Source organism: Erpetoichthys calabaricus, chromosome 7, assembly GCF_900747795.2.
Source record: "Erpetoichthys calabaricus chromosome 7, fErpCal1.3, whole genome shotgun sequence".
NCBI lineage: Eukaryota > Metazoa > Chordata > Cladistia > Polypteriformes > Polypteridae > Erpetoichthys > Erpetoichthys calabaricus.
The window spans coordinates 133,294,189-133,321,955 of record NC_041400.2 but is presented as its reverse complement, the minus strand read 5'-3'; the positions used below and the strand labels follow the sequence as shown (position 1 = coordinate 133,321,955).

At 35.4% G+C, this 27,767-nt stretch overlaps 1 protein-coding gene across 4 annotated transcripts in view; it reads left to right on the top strand.

The window, feature by feature from the left end:
• Positions 1-2,463: 2,463 nt before the first annotated feature.
• Positions 2,464-27,767, top strand: part of slc38a9 (solute carrier family 38 member 9) — a 53,082-nt gene continuing 27,778 nt past the window's right edge. The window contains exons 1-6 of one of the 4 annotated variants that reach the window (XM_028805403.2): positions 2,472-2,667; positions 11,346-11,436; positions 11,784-11,966; positions 12,421-12,582; positions 22,273-22,402; positions 22,553-22,674. In XM_028805403.2, coding sequence (XP_028661236.1) covers positions 12,479-12,582; positions 22,273-22,402; positions 22,553-22,674 — 356 coding nt within the window. In that variant the 5' untranslated portion in view covers positions 2,472-2,667; positions 11,346-11,436; positions 11,784-11,966; positions 12,421-12,478. Of the gene's footprint in view, positions 2,668-3,446; positions 3,466-11,345; positions 11,437-11,783; positions 11,967-12,420; positions 12,583-22,272; positions 22,403-22,552; positions 22,675-27,767 lie in introns of those variants that run through there. The other 3 variants (XM_051929588.1, XM_028805404.2, XM_051929587.1) reach the window with 3 other exon arrangements.

The window sequence follows — 27,767 nt, the reverse complement described above, 5'->3', positions numbered from 1 at the left end:
GGACCCTTCATGAACTACAGAAAAGGACCTTCAATATGTAACTCTTATTACTAAGAGAGATAACAGGATAAATTTATAATACCAAGACTAAGGCTAATAATCTTTGTACAGCAATGGGACAACACAAATAATACCCATTTTAGTGTTAGGTACCCCATTACTTTATTTACTGAACATGGTTATTAAATCAAGGATTGCAGGGAGTTGGTACCTATCCAAGTGATATTGTGAATAAGGCAGGAACCAAGAGAACAACAGTAATCACAGGGCATATTCATGATCACACCTGCACTCTCACAGAGGACTAGTTTTGATTATCTGAATGCCCAGAGATGCATATCTTTTGGGTTTGGAAAGAAAACTGAAGTGCCCAAATGAATAGCCTCACAGACATGGGGAAAATAAGGAAACTCAACACTGACAGCCCCAGTCTGGGATTTGAACAGAACAGCTCTTAGGCAGCGGTACTAACCACTAAATCATCATGCTAGCTTTATAAATTATATTAAAGTACAAGTTATATTCTAATATACATCTAATATCTAACATAGATAGATAGATAGATAGATAGATAGATAGATAGATAGATAGATAGATAGATAGATAGATAGAAGGGGGAAATGTTGCGTTTTTAAAGAAGTTCAATAAATAAATAAATATTCTTCTTCTTCTTCTTCTAATTATTATTATTATTATTATTATTATTATTATTATTATTATTAGGAAAGACAACCAACCCCCTACCACACACACTAGAATAACTAAAATGAAAGAAAACTGACTTGGCAGTTACAGTCACATTAAGGCATTAAAAAGGTGCATTACCATTGGTAAAAAGGAGCCCCAATAACATTTCTTGACAAACTTAGCTGACAAATTCATTGCTTGAAATTACTCAGTGTTAGTGTGTCAGAGAGAGGATTTTTTTTCATTCTGTCCTTCACTGTTCCTTCTAGCGGGTCAAGACTACATCCCATAACTGAGCCTGCCTTCTTAATTAGCTTAAACTACATACTACTCATATTAATAAAAAAAGTTTCTGCTCTGCTCTTTCTTATTTAGTTCGTCTGTGTTACTAGACCAGTCCAGTCTGATGAGGACCCCCAAGTACTTGTAGCAATGCCTCACCTCTACATCCACTTCCTGAAGAGTGACCATGTGTAGAGGCTCTTTGATGTGGTAAAAAACAATAAATGGTTTCTTGGTTTTGAAGATGTTAAGTTGTAGAGAATTCTTTCTGCATTACGAAACAGAGTTCTTTATCTGACTCCTGACTAAGTAAGTTTTACCTAACTTGTGAAAGTTTACTAAAGTTTTGTACTTTTGTATTTTTGTCATATGAAAGACAAGGACCATATAAGTCTGATTTCCATTTAGACATTTGTATTTTAAAGTACTGGTGGACCCAGATTTGACAACTTACAGTTTTTTTGTCCCAATTCGAACCATGTGTTTGAAGTCATTATTTTACTTTTCGCTCCATTTGTGGAATAGATGATTGTATGCACATTACAAAGGATTTTCTGTTCATTATCTATGAATGAGTGAATGTTGTGCATCAAATTGTCAGCATTGGTCTCCGTTTTGTTTAATTTCAAACTATGCTTTAGAGTGCAGTTTTTTTTTCTTGTACCATAAGAGACAAAGGCCCAACTGCATATGCAACAACTGAGTTCCCATACACCATCTATGCAACTAACAAAGGGAGACAGGACGTGGGAGGGGTTGTTTTGGCAAATCTAATGGTTCACCTATTTTGTATGTTTCTTTTATTTTCAATTCAGCCCTTATAGCTGAATGCATTTCTCCTTCTAGGTACATGATAAAAAAAACAACCACTCTGGTAAGATTTCCTGTTACTAATTCAAGTGCTGCAGGATATAAGAAGTGTTTCAAATGTGGTGGCCCAGGTGTCATTTTTGATGCAGTTAATATTTAAATTTCAGGTTATCCAAGTACATATTGTCTTGCCAAGAGGTGTAAATTTTCTTGCATGAATACTCTTTACCTAAAAAGACGTGTACCTTTTTCTTTTTAAATCATATTTTTTGCACGTTTATTCACAAATTCAGTACAAATAATTGCTGCCATAAAGCGAAGAGAGGAAAGCAATGGTATTTTGATTGATTCTGCATTATCTTTAGAAGACAAATCATGTCGTGTTGAACAGAGGTTTGTCACGAGCTAGCAATCGTCCTATCATTTCCAGCAGCTCTCTTTAAAACATGGGGGTTTTATGTCATACACGTGAAATAAAATAATTTTTCTTCGTCCGTAGTATTCCTTATATAGAATCATATAATGATTCTTCACTCAAAGATAAATTCTGGAGCGTTACTCTGTAACAGCTCGCAGTAGATAGTGCCAAGCGCGTTTATTTCTGGGCTCAATTACGTTTCTAACGAGACGTAGCTTGGACCTTTCAGTCATCCGTAGGAAGGTACGCGCTAAGCGCGTTCCTTCACGAGCTGAGTGTGAAACATCAGCGAGTTCTGAATTTGACTGGCACCTTTGCAGAGCCAGACAGGGAATCACGTCAGCTTGTTTAAAACACTACAACTCCCACAAGCCAACGCGTAAAATATTTGCATCGGTTCTTGTTTTCAGACTGAGGTGCTGCTTGTCTGGGTGAAGATTTCCTCTTACTTAGGGGATTTGCTACTTCAGGTAAATGATAATAACACTGCCGCTGTGAATGTTTATCGGTGTGCTTAGTATTTACAAATTATAAGAAGCTAGTTTTAAAGGGATGAGATATTCGGAGTGTCTTTTACAATAAAATAAAGGGCGGTAGGTGTTGAATGTTTAACAGTTAACGCGAACTGCAGTCTGTCAGAGATATTATTTTGTCGTGTTTGTGCACAGAACATGAATTTCTTCACGATCTACCATGCAAATCGCACAAAAGTATCATCATGTTCCTAGCTTCTGTCAAATTGTGAATTCCATTGTACATTTGAAATAAGCGGGAAGCCGCGCTGTATTACCTTAATGTTTAAAGGCAAAAAAGTGTTTTCCTAGATTAGAAAGGAATTTCCGTACACTTCACGTGTTATTTACGGTATAGGCCCAGCTTGTGCTGTAAAAATAGCAATATTGCTGAGCCTATGTGAACCCATCATTAAACTCGCGACATATGTCGCCTGCTTTCCACAAAGTGAGTCATCTCTTTATCCGCGACTGTAGGCGGATGGCATGTTGTCATTGTAAGATTTAACGTTTTTTTGTAAAGAAATCGGAACTGCATAATGTCCTGGCGAAACGCCATAATCTAGGCTGTTTAGTGATCAAACAGGAAACTTCACTACAAAGAGCAAAAACCACCAAAACATGTGAATGTCTGCGTCTTGCAAGGAGGTAGTCTTTCGTTTCGGCTAATGATACGTCGTTTAGACGCGGTGTCCTTCGGCGCTGTTGAAAAGTAATTGTTTAGCTGAATCAGGAAGTTATGCTTTCTGTAAACAGGTTGTGTTTGTTTGATTTCATTATTACATAGATAAGATCGGATTAAAAGTTATTGCTATTACTGGGCGATCTTGCTGTTTTTTGTTGTACCGACAACTATTACCAGCTGAATTTGTTAAAATGGCAAGTATTAGTTCGGATAAACATGTCTTGTTACGGCTGAGCTGTCAGGAATCATGTGCCCTTTGATTTGTTGATTGAGTTGAAATGAGTTTATAACATTTGAGCATTTTCCAGGTTAGTTTCAAATAAATACAAAGATCGACATGTATGCTCGGTAAAATGTTGTCAACTGGAGTTTTTATTTGATTAATCAATCACACTCTGTAAAGCACAATATCTGATGGTTTGTTTATTTTTTATGCAGAGCTTTTTTTTCAAAGCCATGGACTTAAAATTTGACACGCAGATACACCTTACTACAAGTCAGGCGTTTGACGTGCAATTTTCACTTCTTGGTCACAACAGTTGTTATGAAAAATTACAGTGTGATCTGTTGACAAATAAGTCGCAGTGTGCAGATTGTCGTGATGATATGGTGGAATGTTTGCCTTTCAAACAAGAAATCTGGGTTCAGTTCCTGCGCATTACATGTAACTGTTTAGTAAAAGACAGGAATCCATATTTAGGGCAGCTTCAATTGAGTGGAAATTCAGCATTAATAAAAGTAAAGTAGAGGTGTCTGATGGGAATATTGCTGTCAATAATGTTTGAAATGGAAAAGTTAATTTGAAAGCAACAAAAACAAAACAATTTTATACCACAAAATCGATTTGGCATTTATGGATATATCACTCAATTGTCTGACTTGAATACTGTATGTTTTGGCTTGCAAAACAAGTCCTCCTACTGTTACTTATTCTCATGATTTTGGAAGGTGATATGTTATTTAGCTCGAGTCTACACATTTCCCTGTTAGTCTTTTTTAGGTAGATATTGAAGTCATCTGATTTACTGATCTTCTGTGCTTATATGGGGATTACTCTAGGAAAGTCTATTTTTACATAGAAATATCTAAAGAAGCAGGGACATAAGGAGCATAGAGATTCAAGCAAGTTGTGTGATAAACAGTCTGCTTTTAGTTAATTTAGCACCTTGATATGTTTAGAAAAGTAAAAGAGAACAGGAAAAGAATGATGTGGTGGTGTTTTGCAGTTACAGTACATTAATGATGACTAGTATTGTAAAAGGATAACTGAAAGTAACAGCTATAAAGTTGATGTTGAACTTTTTGTTCTCCCTCTCTCTTTCCCTTTAAACTACTTTATGGCAATTAACTATTACTTCATGTTGTTGAGTATATCCAACCAAATGAAAGTCTTTATTAACCTTAAGAGAAAGTATTAAATAGTCAGTCAGTCATCATCCAACCCGCTATATCCTAACAAAGGGTCACGGGGGTCTGCTGGAGCCAATCCCAGCCAACACAAGGCAGGAACAAATCCCTCGCAGGGTGCCAGCCCACCACAGGGCACATACACACACCAAGCACACACTAGGGACAATTTAGGATCGCCAATGCACCTAACCTGCATGTCTTTGGACTGCGGGAGGAAACTGGAGCACCTGGAGGAAACCCATGCAGACACAGGGAGAACATGCAAACTCCACGCAGGGAGGACTCGGGAAGCAAACCCAGGTCTCCTTACTGCGAGGCAGCAGTGCTACCACTGCGCCACCGTGCCGCCTTAAGCAGTATTAAATATCTTTCTGAAATTGGTAATCACCAGCTTTTCTTAGTTTTTTTGTCCCTCAGGACTTTTAATCTTCACTTAAGGATAAAGTCTTGAAAAATGACTACTAGTATGTCACTTGTATCCTCTAATCACACATGACTACGAATAAGTGCTGTGGCATAGTCCCTAGAGTTTATGGGGAGCCTGCATATCCCCATGTGGATCAGGTTTTCACAGTATCCTGTTACTTGATTCATCCTGCACTCTGGTAAACACTCAGGAACTTTGGCACCTTTCAAAGCTGTGACTGGAAATTGTTGGTTGTGCCTGATACAAGTAGGGATGAGAGAACATTATAAGTAATAGGTGGATGGATTAAAAAACCTTGGAACATTTAAGAAAGTTGTTCAAGTGTGAGCTAGGCATAGAAGCTATTATTAAAAAGCAAAAACTCAACAGTTACATTCTGTTTTTTGGAAATGTTTTTGAAAAACATTCAATATCCATGATCCATTGAATAAAAGTATTACAATTATTGTGATGAAAGTATTATGTCTTTTCTAAGGTTGAATAATATTGTTCTCTATTGCACATTAAAATATTAACACTGCTTTAATTAGCAGATAATATTGTTTTCATTTTGCCTTAAATGTTTTTACTTTGAACATATTTTGAATATGTATAACAGTAACATATTGCAAATGTTGATTTTAGTTTCCTGAATTACAAAATTTTGATTTGTTAGTGTTTCCACTGTGTGTTTCATTAGGCAGTGAGGCCTGTTTGGTAGTTAGGGAGTTGGAGTACTGTTTGAAATCTCATGTCTGAGTCACTGTGACATTTTGGCTAGTTATTTAAATGCCTCATAAATATGTATGTATCTAAAATTGTTTTACTACACCTATGTGTGAAGTGTTTGGTGCTGTTTAACATAACTCAAGCAACCATGTATAAAGTTTTTATTGGACATCTTACTGTATTCTGCTTCATTTAATTAGCACAGTGAGTTTTTTATATCCAGCCTTGTCATGTGGGCTGAATATGCTCCTAGTTAGTGATGTATCTGTTTTCTTGCTGACTTCTTCGGTATTAAGGAAAATAGGAGACGAGATAAAGCAGCATTAAACCTATGGTAACTGCAGTATTTTTTTTTCTTTTTGTGTTTAGCTACCTCATGAGGTTTCCATCTTCACATTAAAAAGATGAAAAGTGCACGTGTGACACTGTTTTCATGAAGAGTAGACTGTTTCAAGTCAATATTAGCAAAAGTAAACTGTCTTTCTATCCTGGTATTATATTGGGTAACAAACCCACTGTGGATGGGATGTCATTCCATTTTAGGGAATAATTGTGCAGAAACCTACACTTGCTCATTCCTGGCAACTTAGAGTTGTCAATCAGCCTAACCAATATGTCTTTTGAGTATGAGAGGTATCAAGGGTACCAAGAAAAAAATGTGATCTTTGGGACAACAAGCAAAGTTTGCAAAGGTGGTTCACAAGCCAGCATTTATCACTGCACTGCCTTTTAATTTCTAGCTGAGCAACAAGCAGGCAGAGGACCATGCATTCAACTGCCAAAACTTTATTTCAAAATATATTTTTGTGGAACAAGCATTGTATATCTTTCATCAAGAAATCATTGCTCAATTATGTGCCGAGTGTGATGTGCTATTTGATAGGAGAATGTAAAAAAGACATGATGGCTGCCTAAGTAGCTGCAATAAATTATAGAGGTATGACACAAAAAAAGTTTAGTATGTAATATACTAAACTCTCAAAGATTTTTCTTCTTTAAAGAGCTTTCATGGCATTTTTTAAGATAAGAATGTAACTTTGCAAAGTTGTGCTTTGTTAGGAAAACTCCAGTTTTTTAAATCTGTGTGGATGTTGTGTGTTCTAATTACTTTTCACAATGATGAGATTTCTTGTTTGAAGGATATTTCCAACATTTGAAATTGGAGTTACTAAAGAATGTTTTTTTGTGATGTGTGTTTTTGAATTTTTTACGTAGAGGTTATGTTATTTGAATTTGGCAAATCAAAGTTCAAGGCAGCACAGGGCAGAAAATAACAAATATTGAAAAAAGGAGGCTTGATCAGGGATGCACATATCAACATGAGAAATTTGCATACTGGTATACTGGTATTTGGTAAAACAAGATACAGTGGAACCTCGGTTTGCGAGTAACTTGGTTTACGAGTGTTTTGCAAGACGAGCTAAAATTTTTAATAAATTTTGACTTGATAAAAGAGCGAGGTCTTGCAATATGAGTAGTATGTATACGCTTTGTCTGCTGAGCATCATGTGATCACAACTGAGCTGATGGTTCTTCTCTCTCTCTCTCTCGCTGCGGGATTGTAGGCAATCATCTCCTATTCTCCGTTTTAGTCAACGTGTCTCATTCATATAGTCAACATCCATAAGTGCATACACTGTTTACTACACCATTGTGACTGTGTGTGTGTGCGCTGTGATGTGCGAGTCCTCGTCTTGCACCCCAAAACACGAAGCTGAGTCTCAGTACTTTAGCAACACCAGCTTTATTCAGCTTGAAACAGCAACAGCGCTGTTATTTATTGTAGCGGGATCTGCCACTCTCCTATACACAGACACAGCAGTCAGGCAGTGCCGTGGCCAAATAATACTGTGCCCTGCGCATTTATAATGTTCCTTGTTCCTTGTATCACCCACCGACGGCAGGCGCTTATAGCATGTCCGCGATCTTTTCGGATTCGCTTTTATGGCGAACTGCTACAGCGCTGGGAGACTGCGATTGCTTTGGGACGCTCTTCCGTGTGTCGTCCCGTTGGGTGGAATCCCACAAGAGTTTAGAAACTCACTCACACCAGCCATGATTGTTTTTAAAGGTAAAGTGCAGGTTAATTTGTTTTATGTATTTTTACTTTAGATTTTGTATTAATCATTTTTATATGAATAGTTTTGGATTGTGGAACGAATCATCTGAGTTTCCATTATTTCTTACGGGGAAATTCGCTTTAATACACGAGTGCTTTGGACTACGAGCATGTTTCTGGAACAAATTATGCTCGCAAACCGAGGTTCCACTGCATCTTGTTTTATCTTGTTCTAGTGTTGCGATGACCTGAACACACATGTATACCTGTGTTGCACTTAGGATGAATTGGAATTACACTTGTGAAAGAAATAAAGACACAGCGGAGATGGGGGAAAACAAAACAAACAAATCATGGATTTGCTTTTTGGCAATTTTAGTGTTAGGTCATTAAGATTTGAAAAATTTTGTTGATTGAATAAAATGTACATCACTTTGTCAGGTTAAAGTGTTTTGTTTGATCCATTTCTATATTTGATTTTTACATATAAAAGTATCAAAATAGCCACAAAGGGCAATCCTGATAGTTGCAACAGGCTGTTTATCTGCAGCGTTAAAGTATTCCTCACAAAGTAGTATTACTGAGTGGAAAGGGCTGGGTGGCAAGACAAAAATTACTGATACTTGCATTTAGTGGCCTCATACAAATGGAATTTTGTCTAAAGGTGATGATATTGGAGATTATACTACCCCAGTGTTAGAACCACATCTTTTGTACCGTATAATCTCTGAGTAGTAGTTAAAAAATGTTGGTGTCTGTGTCATTGCCTTCCACTGCTAATAGAAAGCAAAAAAGCTAAAGGAACTATGATAGATTCTTCCATAGGGCATACTTGATATCCTAGTCTTACGTCTGCATCAAATGGTACTGTTGACACATAGAATAAAATACCAAGTAGTGTATTAGAGAGTAGGAATTTAAGTACCTTCAAAACTCAGTTATTTTGGAGAAATTAGGTGAATAAGATTGGAAAATATTTTGAGCGGAATGGTTTGTTCTCAAGAAAACTGGCCTAATGTTCTATAATCCGCTTGTACTACAGGAACCATGTGGGTTTATTATTACACTTGATTCATCTTAATGTACTCATGTTCCACTTAACATTAAGGTGCATTTGTCATATATATGGTTCCCTGTTGATTAACTCACTTTTTTAGTGGAAATGTGCTGGAAGGTGTTATCCAGTTTGGTAGCGGAGCATTTTTTTTCTTTTTGTTTTACTGTAATTTAAACCAGGTGGTATTTGGGTCTAGTGCTTAGCAATGTTGTACCCACTTTCAGTCTATATGGAGGCTGCATGTTCAAATAATGTCTGTATGGATTGTCGATGTCTATGTGGACTACTTTAATTTTAGCCCACATCCCACAGGCTTACTTGTTAGGTTAATTGGCCATTCTATAGTAGTTAGAGTTTCGGTGTGTACATCAGTAGGCCTTGCGATGGAACTGTTGTGACAAGAATATGCCATTCAGCCCAAAAAGCTTGCTCTCTGCGAAGGGATGAATCTGTTTGTGTTCATGTCTGGGAAAAGGATACTAGCATAATTCCACTCCACACCATACTGTAGGTGTTTCCTGTTGAACAGACACAATAATGAATACATATTTTACACACCAACGTATGCTAAAAAAGCTTTGTGACGGTCATTCATTATTCTTGATTTTTCCTTTAATAAATAATGCATGGATACCTTATCAGAAAATATTTAGGACTTCTTAGTCTTAGTCTTAGCATGCTAATGAAGTTCGAATAGTTTTAAACTTTGAAAAGTACATTGGTAGTCATTGTGGGTCCAAATGTTTATATGGTTACTGCAGTTTACAATATGTTGGTTCGGTTGCTAGTACTTAATTTTCCAGATATTTTAAAGGCAGCTCCAAAATACTTCTATAATGTGTGTAATTGGAAGTCACTGAAACACTTTATCTTGTCAGTAATTTTACAAATATAGCTTTATTTTTTTCACAAGTGAGTAATTTTATTTATGTGGTAATTTTCTGGTTGAGAAAAAAAATACTAATACTGTCATTGTATGCATGTTTTTCTTTTTTCTGTTTCAATTTTAAGCAGACTTTAATTTAGTATTATGGTTCCCACTTGATTTGTTCACAGAGTCTGATTTCTAAACCCCTAAATTTGAACTTACGAGACCATATTATTTCTTTCACTTTAGATTTCTGATCTTTGAATAGTCCTTAAAGTAAATCCTTTGTAATTGTTGTAATGGTGATGACCTTTCCATGTTGTTTTAGCAACTCTTAAATATCAGTAGAATGAAAAAGTAGATTATACCAATCAAGGGTGTTTTATTATAACATTGAATCCAAGGAGTTATGGAAAGTGTTGTCCTCAGATCAAAAAATTGAGCTTAAAAATGCAAAAGTAACATTAAATAATGTAACAGTAACAGCACATTGCAATAGGAATTTTACTGTACTCTGTACATGTAACATTAATGACATTCTGAACCTATCAGTGATCGGTTATTTTGCATATATATTTCTTTCCTAGCGATGTGCTTCATGCTTTATATTGGAGAGCAAACTGCACAATAATACGGAAACAAGAGATTAAAATAGCAATGGGAGTTATTTAAAGAAATAAAGGACTACTTAAATGCAAGTCTTGCAATGGAATATAAAACAGACTAGGTGGAAATGGGGAAACAACAACTAGTGTGATGCCAGTTTCAGAAAGAAAAAAAAAACTTCTTGGGGAAAAGACGCCATATTGCACATAAGTATTGTTCATATGAATATCTGCAGAAACTGCCTATGTGCATGTAAGTAAATAAATATAAAGTCCCATGTTAACTAAACCATTTTGGGTTTATGGTTTAGAGGAAAGGAGCTGAGGGGTTAAGTTTAAAAAAAAAAATAAATAAAAATAAAAAAGTGTGTGTCTATATGTGTGCATATATATATATATATATATATATATATATATATATATATATAATATATTCAGCAGATAAACAAAAAGTTCACATTCGGTTGGAGTGCATAAGGCTAGGTACATGAAAGAGGTCAACAGAACAAATATTTCCATCAGCCAATGCAGTTCGTTCGAATAATTGAATTCCAGTTTAAATATTAACTGTACTTTCTTGTTCAGAATACTAAAGCAAGACAATGGAAATCTTGTGATCTGAAGATAATAATATTTAAAATTTTCAGTTTTCATCCTTAATGTTAAATTTTTTAAAATCAATAGAACCTACAAAGCAATTTGTAGAGTTGATTTAAAGCAGGTGAGAATGTTCCAATGTTCTTGTCTACTTTATTACTATTACATCAACTTTATTTTTTATTTGTTTATTTTTTATTTTTTGGTTACTCTACTTAAGGTTGTATTGGAAAAGTGGAGGTAACGGTCTTCTTCACAGAAAGTGATTACTAATGATCTACTACCAGTTTCCAAGGGACAACAGAAAAATGGTAAGTTTTACATTGCATATACAGTATATATTTTGAATACCTTTGTTTACGTAAGACGGATGAAAAATTTATGTGAAATGAAACTTGTTGTTCAAAGAGGGATTTTACATACAATAAACTTCACCTTTCAGTATAAGAACCACTTATTTATGTCTTTAAGATACAGTTAGGTTTCACGTCTGCTGTACTTGGCAGTACCATTCCAGCTGTGAGGAATGTATACAATTTTAAGTTTTAAAAATCAGCATTATATTCTGCATGACATTCATATTAGCAGAAGGGTTAATGAGTTTTGTTTACTATTAGTATTTTTAAATACTATCATATAATCCATTCCATTTTTTCAGTTACTGGTTGGAGAGCCATAGCCTATCCTAGCAGCATGGAGTACAGCAGAGAAACCAGTCCAGGATGGAACACCACTCAGCTGGTTCATATTCGTATATCCCCACACTCCATTTTGATCATATTGGGCCAATTTAGAGTTGCCAAATAGCAACATGATGTTGATTTTGCTAATACATTAATAGGTGAGGAGAACAACCTGAACAATAGGTCTAACTCTGTGTGTAAGTGAGGAGTGGCAATGCTGTTTATAAGGAATGAAACTTGGATGTTTATTATTTCTAGGCAGTAGAGTTGTGCAGTAATTAGTAATGCTGTCTCATTGAATGTTTAATTGAGTTAAGGCACTAATAGAGTTATTTTTTTGCCTTTCAAAAGTTAGTATGTCTCTGCATTTGAGAATGTCTCTTTATTTCAGAATGCCATTGTTAAACTCAACTTTCTTCATAATATCCTGTCTTGGACTCTTACTTGGATCAGTTATTATTATTTTAACACATCTGTAATCAAACTTGGTGTACGGGGTGAATCAACAATATCAGCATTTTATGCAGAATGGTACATTTATGCAGCTAACAGTGTAATAACTGTTATCATTGATATGATCAAGATATTGACTTTTCTCCTTCATTTGTATAGGTTGGGTTTATCAAAAGAAACATTGCTGGAATTTAAGTTTTCACCAAAGTTTATAAGAATGGAAAGTGATTTCAAACCACTGCTAGACCAGTACAGGGCAAATGAGAGCTATGCTGGAGCAGATCGGAATGGATGTGATTCTCTTGACCCTAAATCTAAACGGTAAGAACATGCTTATGCATTGGTTTTTATTATAAATCGCATCCTGTATGTGCAGCGAATATCAAGTCTACACACCTTAGCTGAAATTTCACCTTTATTGTACAAAGCATGTTGGATCTTTTTTTAACCTTCTAATAGTCATTTGTAAGTGAAAAAAACATCATTTTTAAGACAAAAAACAGTATAAAATGGGTTGGACTTGGTTGCACAAGTTTACAATTGTTAAATATTTTTTTGTAGAAGTGTTTTTTGCCTTGATTAATAAGTAAGTCTATTTGGTTAGATCACTAACAGTTTAGCACACCTGGCTTTTTCCCAGGATTTAAGGGAGAGTTGAAGCTCAGTCAGGTTGTAAGGGGATATCCTATGTGTATATATATTTTGTATATGATTAAAAACAAATAGCCATTGGTTGGTTGAGATTGTCGTGTGCTTCATATACAGTTATTTGTCATTTAGAAAAGTGACATTCTTTAACTTCCACTTTTCACCAGAGTTTAGACAGTTCAGCCAAAAAAGAAACCCTCCCAATATCTGCATTTTTTCCTTCTATCTTGAATCTAGTCTTTACTATCACTAAAGTGAAGCAGCTCCAGAGCATGATGTTGCGAGCACCATGTTTGACAAATATGCACTGTACTCTTTGGGTGATGAGGTGTGTTGGCTTGGACAGAGCATATGTTCTGGAATTGAGGCTCTATATTGGTCTCATAAACATTTTTCTACATGACTATTAATTCAAATGTGCCTTTATATAACATTTATATTTATACATTTATATATATCCTGGTGGATATGTATTTCCTGTACCTCTTAAAGTTCTCCCATAATATACGTAATACCTTTTCAAATTTTGTATGCTTCATCTATAAGAATCCTTTGATCTTTTGTTAGCTTGACATTTAGCATGGTAACCTATTCAACTAAGAAAACTTAAGGGAGCACCTACAAGAACAGTTTATTTTATTTAGGACTATTAAAAATTGCGACCAAAATTGTGCCAGCCCATTGCAGGGTGAACACACGCACACACTAGACTAAATTATTCGATGCCAGTCCACCTAACCTGCATGTCTCTACATTAAATTAAATTATTTGTAATGTGGATGATTAAATCTTAATGCAGTTATAACCCCCATTATTTTCAAGTTTGCTGTCTTGCTGATTTATAGTAACAAAAGACTTTTTAAAGATGAAATTTTGATAAATATTTGGAAGTCATCATCTGTGCATTGTTTGCATTCTTCAATGCACTTTGTGTGGATTTTCCCTGGATGCCACCATTTCATCCCACACATCTACTATAAGAATGTGTTCTTGTAGAAAGCCTTAGTGTATTTTTGTGCCCTTTCATTGAGGTTAGGGTTTATTATTTGTAAGATATCTTCCACGTTTTCATTAGCTTTACTTTTCTGGCTTAATAACAATAGGCTGAGCTTTTTTGCATGGTGTTTCCTGACCTTTCCTTGATATCTTAAAGACTGATCATTAGCAAGTCTGGACTGATGATATTAATCCTTACTACATAATTATTAATAATTATTATTAATTAATAACTACATACATTTATTTACCCTCTTCTCAGGTAAGATCCTGAGCTAATCTCTGTGTTATGAGGTTAAGTTGGGCAAATAAGGTGTTATATGTCATTGAAAGGAAATGACCCATTCAACAATTTGTTGAAATTTAATGTTCTGGCCTTTAGTATATTGGTTAAAATTCCTGACACACACACACACACACACACACACACACATTTTTTAAAAATTTGTATTGACATTGTAACACTGCATTAACAATTGTCGATTGCACTAATGTGCGCAGCAATGTCTCTTGTATGTGGAGCAAGATGTTGCAGTGGGTGATGCTGCTGTCACACAGATCCAGTGTCTTAGGTTATCCCACTCTTGGTCCTTATTTTTGTGGAGTTTGCATAGTCTCTACCTGTTTGTGGGGGTTACTTCGGTTGTCCTCCATGTACAGGCTGAATTATCAATTCAAAATTTGTCCTGTGTGTGTGTGCGCACGCGCATGAGTGGACACAGCAAAGGACTGGAACCCTGTTCATTGCTTTTTCCTGCTGGAGATAGGTTTTGAACTAAGAATGACCCTAAATTGTATTATGTGTGCCTGTGAATGTATGTATGTATGTATGTATGATTCCTTCCACAGCCCCCTTTTCTTCAGAACTGTATTTCTGATAAACACAAAGGAAACATCTGTTCTGGTATTCTTCACTTTGGAATGGTAATTCCACTGTCCAGACAAGTTCCACAAGTTCTCTCTTTAACTCTTATCATCTGCTTGGAAAGCAGAAAAGTCGCTTGTGAACCACAGGTCTAAAGATTAAATGGAAGTCAAAAATAACACTGAGCAAAAGTGAGTAAGTAGCTGAGTGTTAGAAACAAAGTCTGAAAAAGATCCTACCATTGTGGACTTTTAATTTATACACATTATACTTAAATGATAAATTTAATGGTAAGTTAAGAGATAACTATAAAGAATATATATAGACAATGTATTAAATGTTTCTAATTTTATCCTGAATAGTTCAATAGTCCAATCCATGCAGTAGGAATGTGTATACAGTAGATTTAAATGGTGATTATAAAATGGCTGCTGCACAAGTTAGCATGGGTGTATGAATCTGCCCGTTATGGACTAGTGACCTGTCCAGACTTTCTTCCTGCCTAGCACCTGGGATAAGCTCTGGCCCCTGCAACCATGAACTGGATTAAGTAAGTCTGACACAAGTGGTTAATAAACTTTTTATAGGCACTGTATATTTCATTCCCAAAATATAAACTAGTAGCCTTTGAATTCCTGCATAAAGTGTTTATCTATTGTACTGTTTTTTCCCCTTTTTTGTCTTAAATATTATACTACATTAAGATGTTTCTGTTGAAGTATATTTTTTGTGTAGTGTTGTAAAAATGACTCAGTGTGAGGTTTTTCCCAGAATTTCTGCATTGTGTGATTTTTATAATATGTCATATTTTTTATGGATGTTTTCAGATAAACGTTTTATGTCATGTAACAGCAGATACTCCTCAAGAGTGTTTCATGGGCATAGGTCATAGAATGAAATGTAGTTAAGCATAATTTTTGGTATAGGAGTGCTTAAATTTTAACCATAGAAAGCAACTGAGAATTAATCATTTAGCTATTTCATTACTACAGGGGAAAAACAAGAGTCTTGCAGTTTACTGAAGGAAGTAAATTCTGTGCTTGACTCACAAAACTGCCTAGATATTACTTTCTCATTAAAGATGCTGACAGTGAATTTGCAAATATGGGTTGTATGAGGTGATGAGTATTATTTGTGGTTTTCTTTGTAGTTTTTGCTTTGTTACAATTTTCAGAACATGTATTGGAATAAATAAAATCTATTACAGTGTAGTTTTCCCTCTCTTCAGAGATTTTATATTTATTAATTGTTTTTTCCTTCTAATTTGCATTCTTCAAGCTCCTTTCTTATTATAATTATGAATGGACTATCTCTTGAAATGTTATGTTACTGGCTGTAATGTGAAACACCACCTCTTTTAAGTTCTTGCTTAAGTTCTTGTTTTTCTAGAGTTAGTAAAGGTTTTACCTGGCAATCAGTTCACATATATGGTATTGTTCACCAAATTGATTCATCGTCACTTTCCACAGCTGTCTTAAACTTCCCAATTTATTAATATTTTGAAATTACAGTAAACCTAGCTAACCTCATGTTTGGCTCAGAAATGAAGAATATTTTACAAACCTCCTTAAAAGTACCCATTTTGTACTTGTGAGTGAGTTTTTTTTTCTCCATGCTGCTGAAAATTCCTGCATATGGAAGATATTTATTAATTTATAAAAGAAAATGGATTAGAGCAACATGACAGCATCATCAGAGGCATGGACATCTAAAGAGTTAAATGGGGTCCAGTGTGGGTTTGTTGTGGCACGATTTTTGAGGAATTTTTGTGTGGAGTGGTGGCAGCAGGGTATAGCAGTAACATGATGAATTAGCTTCCTAACACACCTGTGTAGTTTTTGCCGGTGTTCTTCATACCTCTCTAACATTATTGTTTCCGTGATCACCTTTTCTTTTTAGCTAACGTTTTTTACAGCAGACTTTTGAAAAGACCCTTAAAGTAACACACTTTCATCCTCCCTCTTCTGCTTCTTTTTACTTTTCTTGCACCTACTATAGTAATTTGTCCATCTATCTGCTTGTGCTCATCATTTTTCCAATGATTAGCATTATTGTTGTTTTCTTAAACTAGTTTAACATGTTTTACTTATGATCTGTTTTCTTCAGGAGACATGGATAACATATAAAAAAAACAATCATTCTAATTTTGCTTGCAAAATGTAAAGTACATAGTTGTATATAAATAGTACAGTATTAATTATAGAAAAAAATATTTTTACTTATAAAAGAATTTTCTGACTGCAGCATTTTCATTATCCCTTACAAAGAGTAAACTGGTTAATACTTGTTTCTTAATACATTGCTCATGATAAAACTGAATGTCAGCAGTTTTGGTTTTGCTTATCAGAACCCTATTGTTCCAAAAAATTATGCTGATCTTGCTATGTCTTATCATTGCAAAACCAAGAAATGCTGCTGTCATTATCCATTGGCTGTCTTTTTTTTGTCATGTTCTTGCTCTTACTTCCTACAAATGTAATGTCTTTTAGTATTATGTCATTGTTGTCAGCAGGAACAATATTGAAGAATTTATTCCTGTTTGAGATGGCTGCAAATGCACAGAGTTAAGAAGAGACTTTTCTGCTTAAAATTACATGTGGCTAGAAAACACCAATGTAAAAAAAAACTAGTAGACTACTCATTGTAATTATTCAATTCTTATTCATAAAAGTGCACAGTAAATGCAAAATCAAATGCTATATTAGCATTTCATGTGTCATCAAAATTAAAGTTCCCAGGTCAAGGAGCAACTTATAATACCATCCTCAAGAAATCATATGAAAAGGTTGTTGAGATTCAACAGTCTGGAAATGGCTCCAAAGCCATTTCTAAGGCTCTGGGACTCCACTAAGCTACAGTGAAAGTCATAGTCCCTAAATTGAAAATGCTTGAAGCAGTAGTGAATCTTCTAAGCTGTGGCCAGCCTTACAAAACTACCCCAGGAGTTCAGGATAAAATCTTCCAGGAGGTCGCAAAAGACCATACCAAGAAAATAAAAAGTCTGAGTTCAAATTTTTCTTGCTTCTGCAAAGGTTGGTATTTAAAATTCCACAATCGGACAAACTTTCAGTAAAAAAGTGTTCTTCATTTGCCAGAGACCACCAGGTTGATCCCCAGGCATTTTGGGAGAATGTGCTATGTAAAGAAAACCTAGCAATAGTTAAATGTGTTGGTGATGTGATGTTGAGGGATACTTTGCTACTCAGGACCTTGATGACATGCAATAATTGAAAGAACCATTGATTCTGCTGTGTCATGGACATTAATAATAATAATAATAACTACTTTATTTATATAGCACTTTTTCATACATTTACATGCAAATCTAGGTGCTTTCCACAAACTAGTCAACAAAAACAAATATATACCACATTTGCTTGGATTATTATCGTTAATTAATGCTATGACAATTTCTAATAAATGTAAGTATACTAAACACAAAATCAACCACGTATTGTGGAGCAAAATGTAACCACTATAAAGTGCAAAATAAACCTTCAGAAAAAGGTTTTCTAATTAAAATGTTTATACATTAAGGCTGACAATAAAACAACCAGATGTAATTAATATATATAAAAATAAATATATACAGTGTATATCTACATTTTTACCAAGGCATATGTACATGGCAACCTATTGAGTAAGAAAAGTTTGATGTTATCAAAGTTAATGAAAAAAATATAAAAGCAAATAAAACAGTCCATAGCTGTTTCAGTTGATTTATGATATAGATGAAGTTCTTGATTTCTGAATGTGATAGTTTGACCAGCTGACATGGAGGAGAAATGAGCAAATCAAGTAGTTAGATCTAATGGTAATCAATTTCTGTATCATGAAAGTCAGAATGACCTAGGCCAGCTGGTCACCCATCCTCTACTGGGCACAGCTGATCTAGTTAGCACAGTTGATAATAAGGTTTCCAAGTCCTCCTCGTTTCCTCTAGTACCCCAGGTGACTAAAGAACAAAGCACTTTGAGCATGCATGAGTAGCCGTAGCACCACCACACAGGATGGTAGACAAAAACCATAAAAAAAAAAAAACAAACAATGGATTAATGCTAGGTACTTATTAATGCATCAAAATGCTAAACTTATAATCACTATATAACGATATCATTACTAGAAAGCCAGACTTAAAAAAGGGATTTACAGGTTTTTTGAAATGTCCCACAGATTTAGCCTGGTCCATTTGTATTGGTAATTTATTCCAAATTTTAGGTTCATAAGAACAGAAAGCAGTCTCACCAGTTCTTTCATGCTTGGTTGTACGAATAACAAGCAAACCAGAATTTGCAGATCCAAGACTGCGATTTGGTACATAAGGAAACAGGCATTCTGAGATGTAGGTAGGGGCAAGATTGTTTAAAGCCTTGTGTACAAGTAGAAGTTTTTTTTAAATCAATTCTAAATGACACTTGCAGCCAATATAAAGATATTAGTATTGAGGATATACACTCATATTTTTTCCTTTTGGTTAAAATTCTTGCTGCTGCATTCTGGACAAGCTGTAGCCGATTAACATTCTTTTTAGCTAGTCCTGATAGGAGAGCATTGCTGTAATCTAGTCAGCTAAATACAAACGCATGTATTCATTTTTTGGCATCTTTAAATGTTATGGGATCAACACCCTTGCAATGTTCCTTAAGTGGAAGAAAGCAGTCTTGGTAATATTATTAATATGCGATCAGAGTCAATAATGACACCTAAATTCTTGACCTCTGGTATTATTCGCAGGGTCAGATGATTCATTTTGTTTCTAAGGTTCTCTTTTATTGCTGCCAATAACTAACACTTCTGTTTTTTCCTTGTTTAATTTAAGGAAATTCGAAACAGATTTGTTTTCAAACCTATTTTTGTAAAACTTGACTTATTTGTATGGCATGTTATTTGATTTTAATAAAATCAGTAAAATCCAAAATAAATAAATAATTTAAGGAAATTCATATTCATCTATTCTGTTATTACTAGTAAGGCACTGGATTAAAGGGTTTAGAGCCTCTGGGTCATCAGTTGCAATCGGTAAATAGAACTTTGTGTCATCATCATCATTGATATAGTAATTTACATTATATTTTGAAGCATATAGAGTGAAAGTAAAAATGTTCCGAAAACTGATCCCTGCTGTACACTATGTAAAATATCATTTATTTTTGATGCACAGTCACCATAACTGACAAATAACTTCCTTTCAGTTATATATGATTTAAACCAGCCTAAGGCAGTATCCGAAGGCCCTTACCCACTGGCTATTCCAGTTTATAAGAATATCATGATCTATAGTGTCGAATGCTGCTCTCAAGTCCAACAGAACAAGTACAGATATGTTATTTGCACCTGCATTAATTTGCAAATAATTTTCTAATTGCACTAGAACTAACTGTTTTAGTACTATGATTTAATCTAAAATCTGACTGAAAAATAACATTTTTATTCAAATAATCACTTAACTGCCAAAAAACTACTTTTTCTAGAATTTTACTAAGAAAAGAAAAGAAATTGGAGATTGGCCCATAATTGTCTAATATAGAGCAATCAAGATTATTTTTCTTGAGCAGAGGCTTAATTACAACAGTTTTGAAAGAAACTGGGAAAATGCCAGAATCTAATGAGCAATTTACTATGTCAAGAACATTGTTGACAAGTAGATCAGAAACTTCTTTAATGAAGTTCTTAGGAACAGGGTCTAATACACATGTGAACTGTTTTGGTTGAGTCATTCTAAGAAGTTCAGATAAGCTAATTTCAGTGAAGCAGCTTAGTTCACAATGCTGAGCTTGTTGAATTTCAAAAAAAAATTTATGTTAAGTTGGTTTTATAGTATGTGTAATGTTATTTATGTTTTCTTTAAAATATACTGCAAAAGCTTCACTTTTAGCTTCTGATGCTTTCAGTGCTAATGGAGCTGGGTTTAAAAGGCAGTCAATGTTTGAAAATAAGACTTTTGGATTCCCTGCACTGGTACTGACGATTTTAGAAAAGTAAGACTCTCTCTCTAGACAAACTGCAAAGTTATATTTAGCTATATGAGCCTTTAGCATTTCATTATGGACTGTTAGTTTAGTCTTTCTCCATTGACGTTCTTCCCTACAGCACTCCCTTTTTTAAGTTTGCAGACTGTTTCAGTTTTTCACTGTACTACAACCGTGGATGACTTCTTAACATGTTTTTTGGTGCTACCAGGTGTACCGCAACCCATATCTTTGCATTGAAATGCTCAACCATATTATTTACATTAATGCCTACATTTGAAAAGTTAGTGAATTCAGACTGGCTATTAATTATATTAGAAACTCTGGCAGAGGCAGTGGTGTCAAAATAATGTTGTTTAACTTCATGCTTCTCTTTGGTTCTAGTCACAGATAGTGCTACTATAAAAAGAATACAGTAATGATTAGAGACACCAAAGTCCAGGATCTGTTTTACGCTAATATTAAGCCCCTTTGATATGACTAAATCCAGCGTATGGCCCCCTTTGTTGGCTGGGTGACATGCTGATTAAGATCAAACGAAATCAATAGGTTAATAAATTCTCTTACCTTGGCGTCGCCCAGATCATCTATATGAAGAATATCTGGTTATCCATCTGTGAACTGAAGCGAACGCATAGTAGGCTAATGCAACAAAACAGTAATCTATAACACAAAAGTAAATTCCCATCAGAATGGCTGAAAAGATGAAACAGAATTAAAGTTTTTGACTGGGGTTAGTCAAAGTCTAGACCTAAACTCAAGAGAAATGCTGTGGCAAGACCTGAAATTAGGTTTTCAAGAATGAAATGCTTAAGATTTGGATCAGAGTGGTTTTGTAAGAAAAAAAGGGCTAACATTCATTTGCATTCATGTTATAGACTAATGTTGAGTTACAGGAAGCATTTGGTTGTAGTCATTGTAGCAACCACTGTAAAAGAAACCTCACACTGTTCCATTCTGTTCAAACCAGTGTGGTGCTGAGGTGTTGCCTATTACAAAGCTGCACTCGGGTCCTAATTTGGGATCCTGAGGTGGTTTGTTGTGTGGTGGGTGCAGCAACGTGCTGTATCAGTGTATGCTTCCAACCTCTCCTCATTTAAAATAGCAATTGTAGAATGGTCTTCAGAGGAGAAATGAGATCTAGTGAAGTTACTGTCCTGGCCACAAAGTAATGGATATTCCTGGTCCAGTTTTAAATATAACGTATTTTCTAGGACTTTTTAAATTGATTTTATTTAGTCTATGTATTAATTTTGGATGGCTTAATCAAATGTGTGTGCCATCTAGGTGTGGTCTTTACCTTGGGTGTTTTGGCACCAGAATATTACTAGCCATTTTAGGTAGGAAGGTAGGTAGATTATACTGTATCTGTCCCAAGGAGAAATTTAGCTTTTATGGAAGTTCAAGGAATATAGAAATAACAAACAACAGCATTCCCAACACAAAAGAATTTCAGAAAAGACAAATTTTAATTTTAGTGATGGTAAACAAATACCTAAGTAATCCTTAATGGTGTTTTTTAAATTTTATTAGACCTTTCCATGTTGAGCCAAGGAATATTGTGGAAGAAGATACACAGGAAAGAGTTTCTGCTGCAGCAGCGGTTATGAACAGTCGAATGCAATACTACAGCAGACTAACCGGTTCTTCAGACAGGCTTTTGGTAAAGTTCTTTATATATTTCTAGTATGTTTTAGTTATATGCCAGTTGAGGTTTACAGTCCAAACTATTCTTTTAATAACTGTTATCAAATATGTGACATATAAAAGTTTAGTTTTGCTTTGTTCATTTTTTGTATATTTACATTTTTAGATTCCTCCAGATCATGTACTTCCTGCTCCAGAAGAAATCTATGTATACAGCCCTTTGGGTACAGCTTTTAAAGTTGAAGGGAACATTGATGGATCAGGGAAGAATCCTAGTATAGTCACAATGTAAGTATTGCTATTTTATTTATTGCCATTAATCTGAAGAGAAGAATTAAAGTAAAATGGCCATGAATGCAATTTGTGTGCACTATTGGAATTTGCAGAGTTACGGTAAAATACTACTCTCCACCAAGACCAGCAAAACATCTACTGAAATAAAACTACTGTGCTTTAAATATCAAAGGCAGATATGCTAATAGCACTGCTGCTATGAGTACTACTCATTAATTTTAATATTCAGCATGGTGAGAAATGTTTATATTAAATCTTTCATTTGTAGTTACTCATTATCTGTTGAAACAGGGCAGTTGACTTACTTTTCCAATCCAAATATGAAACAGATGAAGTTACAGATGAAAATCTCAAACACATGTCTTGGGTGTGACTGGTGTAGAAGAGCCTCGGTTCAGAATTTCCCCAAGTATCATGTGTCTTTTTTTTTATCCTTCTAATATCACAAAACGTAATCCTGCTTATATAGAGCTTGCTTAAATTTGGTAGTAATAGACATTTCAGTATTAAGTATTATCAAGCAGCAGCAATGGCATGTGCGGTGTGGATTATATGCATTTCAAAAAGTGTGACATTTCATCCATTTATCAGATATCATATAGTATAAAAAATTTAAGCATTAATGAAATCTATCTGATAAAGGTTAGAAGCAGAAAATCTTAGTTTCCATTATGAAAAGTTATTTTATGACTTTTATTAGGAATTAAGTGGAACTGGTTTTCAGTGTAAAATTGCAGGAGTACACCTGTATAATGGTGTATGACATTTTGAGGGCAATTTTCTTATTTCTTATTTGACAAAATTATATTTGTTGTGTTGTGTAATGGTAGGCAAGTAATTATGGCAATGAAATGATAATCACATTTTTATGCATTACAGTATGTATAGATGTGGCATTGGATTTAAAAAAAAAAAAAAAAGGAAACCCAGCATCTGGCGATGTCCATGAGTTCAAGACTTCAGGCTGTCATTGCCAGCAAAGGGTTTTCAACCAAGTATTAGAAATGAACATTTTATTTCCAGTTATTTAATTTGTCCAATTACTTTTGAGCCCCTGAAATGAAGGGATTTTGTTAAAAAAATGCTTTAGTTGCCTCACATTTTTATGCAATCGTTTTGTTGACCTCACTGAATTAAAGCTGAACGTCTGCACTTCAACTGCATCTGAGTTGTTTCATTTAAAATTCATTGTGGTAATGTACAGAACCAAAATTAGAAAAAAGTTGTCTCTGTCCAAATATTTATGGACCTAACTGTATATATTTATACACAGTCTAAATATTTATGGACCTAACTGTGTATATATATATATATATATATATATATATATATATATACACAGTGGTGTGAAAAACTATTTGCCCCCTTCCTGATTTCTTATTCTTTTGCATGTTTGTCACACAAAATGTTTCTGATCATCAAACACATTTAGCCATTAGTCAAATATAACACAAGTAAACACAAAATGCAGTTTGTAAATGGTGGTTTTTATTATTTAGGGAGAAAAAAAAAATCCAAACCTACATGGCCCTGTGTGAAAAAGTAATTGCCCCCTGAACCTAATAACTGTTGGGCCACCCTTAGCAGCAATAACTGCAATCAAGCGTTTGCGATAACTTGCAATGAGTCTTTTACAGCGCTCTGGAGGAATTTTGGCCCACTCATCTTTGCAAAATTGTTGTAATTCAGCTTTATTTGAGGGTTTTCTAACATGAACCGCCTTTTTAAGGTCATGCCATAGCATCTCAATTGGATTCAGGTCAGACTTTGACTAGGCCACTCCAAAGTCTTCATTTTGCTTTTCTTCAGCCATTCAGAGGTGGATTTGCTGGTGTGTTTTGGGTCATTGTCCTGTTGCAGCACCCAAGATCGCTTCAGCTTGAGTTGACGAACAGATGGCCGGACATTCTCCTTCAGGATTTTTTGGTAGACAGTAGAATTCATGGTTCCATCTATCACAGCAAGCCTTCCAGGTCCTGAAGCAGCAAAACAACCCCAGACCATCACACTACCACCACTATATTTTACTGTTGGTATGATGTTCTTTTTCTGAAATGCTGTGTTCCTTTTACGCCAGATGTAACGGGACATTTGCCTTCCAAAAAGTTCAACTTTTGACTCATCAGTCCACAAGGTATTTTCCCAAAAGTCTTGGCAATCATTGAGATGTTTCTTAGCAAAATTGAGACGAGCCCTAATGTTCTTTTTGCTTAACAGTGGTTTGCGTCTTGGAAATCTGCCATGCAGGCCGTTTTTTGCCCAGTCTCTTTCTTATGGTGGAGTCGTGAACACTGACCTTAATTGAGGCAAGTGAGGCCTGCAGTTCTTTAGACGTTGTCCTGGGGTCTTTTGTGACCTCTCGGATGAGTCGTCTCTGCGCTCTTGGGGTAATTTTGGTCGGCCGGCCACTCCTGGAAGGTTCACCACTGTTCCATGTTTTTGCCATTTGTGGATAATGGCTCTCACTGTGGTTCGCTGGAGTCCCAAAGCTTTAGAAATGGCTTTATAACCTTTACCAGACTGATAGATCTCAATTACTTCTGTTCTCATTTGTTCCTGAATTTCTTTGGATCTTGGCATGATGTCTAGCTTTTGAGGTGCTTTTGGTCTACTTCTCTGTGTCAGGCAGCTCCTATTTAAGTGATTTCTTGATTGAAACAGGTGTGGCAGTAATCAGGCCTGGGGGTGGCTACGGAAATTGAACTCAGGTGTGATACACCACAGTTAGGTTATTTTTTAACAAGGGGGCAATTACTTTTTCACACAGGGCCATGTAGGTTTGGATTTTTTTTCTCCCTAAATAATAAACACCATCATTTAAAAACTGCATTTTGTGTTTACTTGTGTTTATATTTGACTAATGGTTAAATGTGTTTGATGATCAGAAACATTTTGTGTGACAAACATGCAAAAGAATAAGAAATCAGGAAGGGGGCAAATACTTTTTCACACCACTGTGTATATATATATATATATATTACATCTGGCGTAAAAGGAACACAGCATTTCAGAAAAAGAACATCATACCAACAGTAAAATATGGTGGTGGTAGTGTGATGGTCTGGGGTTGTTTTGCTGCTTCAGGACCTGGAAGGCTTGCTGTGATAGATGGAACCATGAATTCTACTGTCTACCAAAAAATCCTGAAGGAGAATGTCCGGCCATCTGTTCGTTAACTCAAGCTGAAGCGATCTTGGGTGCTGCAACAGGACAATGACCCAAAACACACCAGCAAATCCACCTCTGAATGGCTGAAGAAAAACAAAATGAAGACTTTGGAGTGGCCTAGTCAAAGTCCTGACCTGAATCCAATTGAGATGCTATGGCATGACTTTAAAAAGGCGGTTCATGCTAGAAAACCCTCAAATAAAGCTGAATTACAACAATTTTGCAAAGATGAGTGGGCCAAAATTCCTCCAGAGCGCTGTAAAAGACTCATTGCAAGTTATCGCAAACGCTTGATTGCAGTTATTGCTGCTAAGGGTGGCCCAACCAGTTATTAGGTTCAGGGGGCAATTACTTTTTCACACAGGGCCATGTAGGTTTGGATTTTTTTTCTCCCTAAATAATAAAAACCATCATTTAAAAACTGCATTTTGTGTTTACTTGTGTTATATTTGACTAATGGTTAAATGTGTTTGATGATCAGAAACATTTTGTGTGACAAACATGCAAAAGAATAAGAAATCAGGAAGGGGGCAAATAGTTTTTCACACCACTGTATATATAATATACACACATATCAACATATATATACACACACATACACATATATACATATACACATACATACATAGTGCGTTGTAACACGGGCTGTGATTGTTACATGGGAGGGAGACGACAAATCACAGCTTCCCGCTTTCTAATCGGGCCTGTGATTGGTGCTTTGACGGATGCCCAGATCCCACAGTATCTCCCCTTAAGAGAGGCGTTAGGCAAGTGTAATTGAATAGCGGTGCTGCAAGTTTAGCTTTACACCTGTTTTTAAGGCTTATTGACTGAAAGGGGCTTTCATGAAAAAAGTTAGGGCTTTGCTACAGGATACACCCTCCACAAGTTAAGGAAGCAAAAATAAAGGTATATATTTCTGTTTTATTTAAACCTTTTAAGTTTGTATGCGGGCGGTATGGTGGTGTAGCGAAAGGTGCCAGTTAGGAGACCCGGGTTCGCTTCGCTGCGTGGAGTTTGAATGTTCTCCCCGTGTCTGTCTGGGTTTCCTCCAGGTACTCCGGTTTCCTCCCACAGTCCAAAGACATGCAGGTTAGGTGCAGTGGCGATTCTAAATTGTCCATGGTGTGTGGGTGTGTGCGCCCTGCGGTGGGCTGGCACCTTGCCCGGGGTTTGTTTCCTGCCTTGTGCCCTGTGTTGGCAGGGATTGGCTCCTGTATTTAGGATATAGCGGGTTGGATAATGGATGGATGGACATTTGTATGCATAGCCCCATTTGCCCTTTTTCATTTTTTTTCTTTCTTCAGTAATATTTCAGCAAAACCCGGAGCTTGTCAGTTCAAATCCTGGTACTGACACCACTGTGTGACCCTGAGGAAGTCACTTCACCTGCCTGTACTGCAAAAAACAAAAGTAATGTAACAAATTGTACCTCAGATGTTGCAAGTTGCTGGAATAAAGGCATAAGTCAAATAGATAAATATGTATTATACACAAAGGAACTATTCATTTATTTTCATTTAAGTCATCTGCAGCAAACCTTTATAAATGAGGGTTTCTCCTTTTTAGATAGTGCAAACTGTTTCTTCTTCATTGAGGTTTTCTCTTGGAGAGCTTTTTTCATTTCATTGAAAATTAAAGCAGCAGCTGCCAAAATATGTAGCTTTCTTATTAATTTTTCAACATTGTGTAAAATAACTTTATAAAGTAACATAAAAGGTTTAAATACTGGTTATCCTTTTACACTAAAATATTGCTAAAGAGATACAAAAAAAGTAAAATCCATATGCTGTTTTTCTTTAAGGAGATCAAATATTACTGAAGAAAGAAAAAAAAAAAACTAAAACAGCCAAATGGGGCTATGCATACAAACTTAAAAGGTTTAAATAAAACAGAAATATATACCTTTATTTTTACCT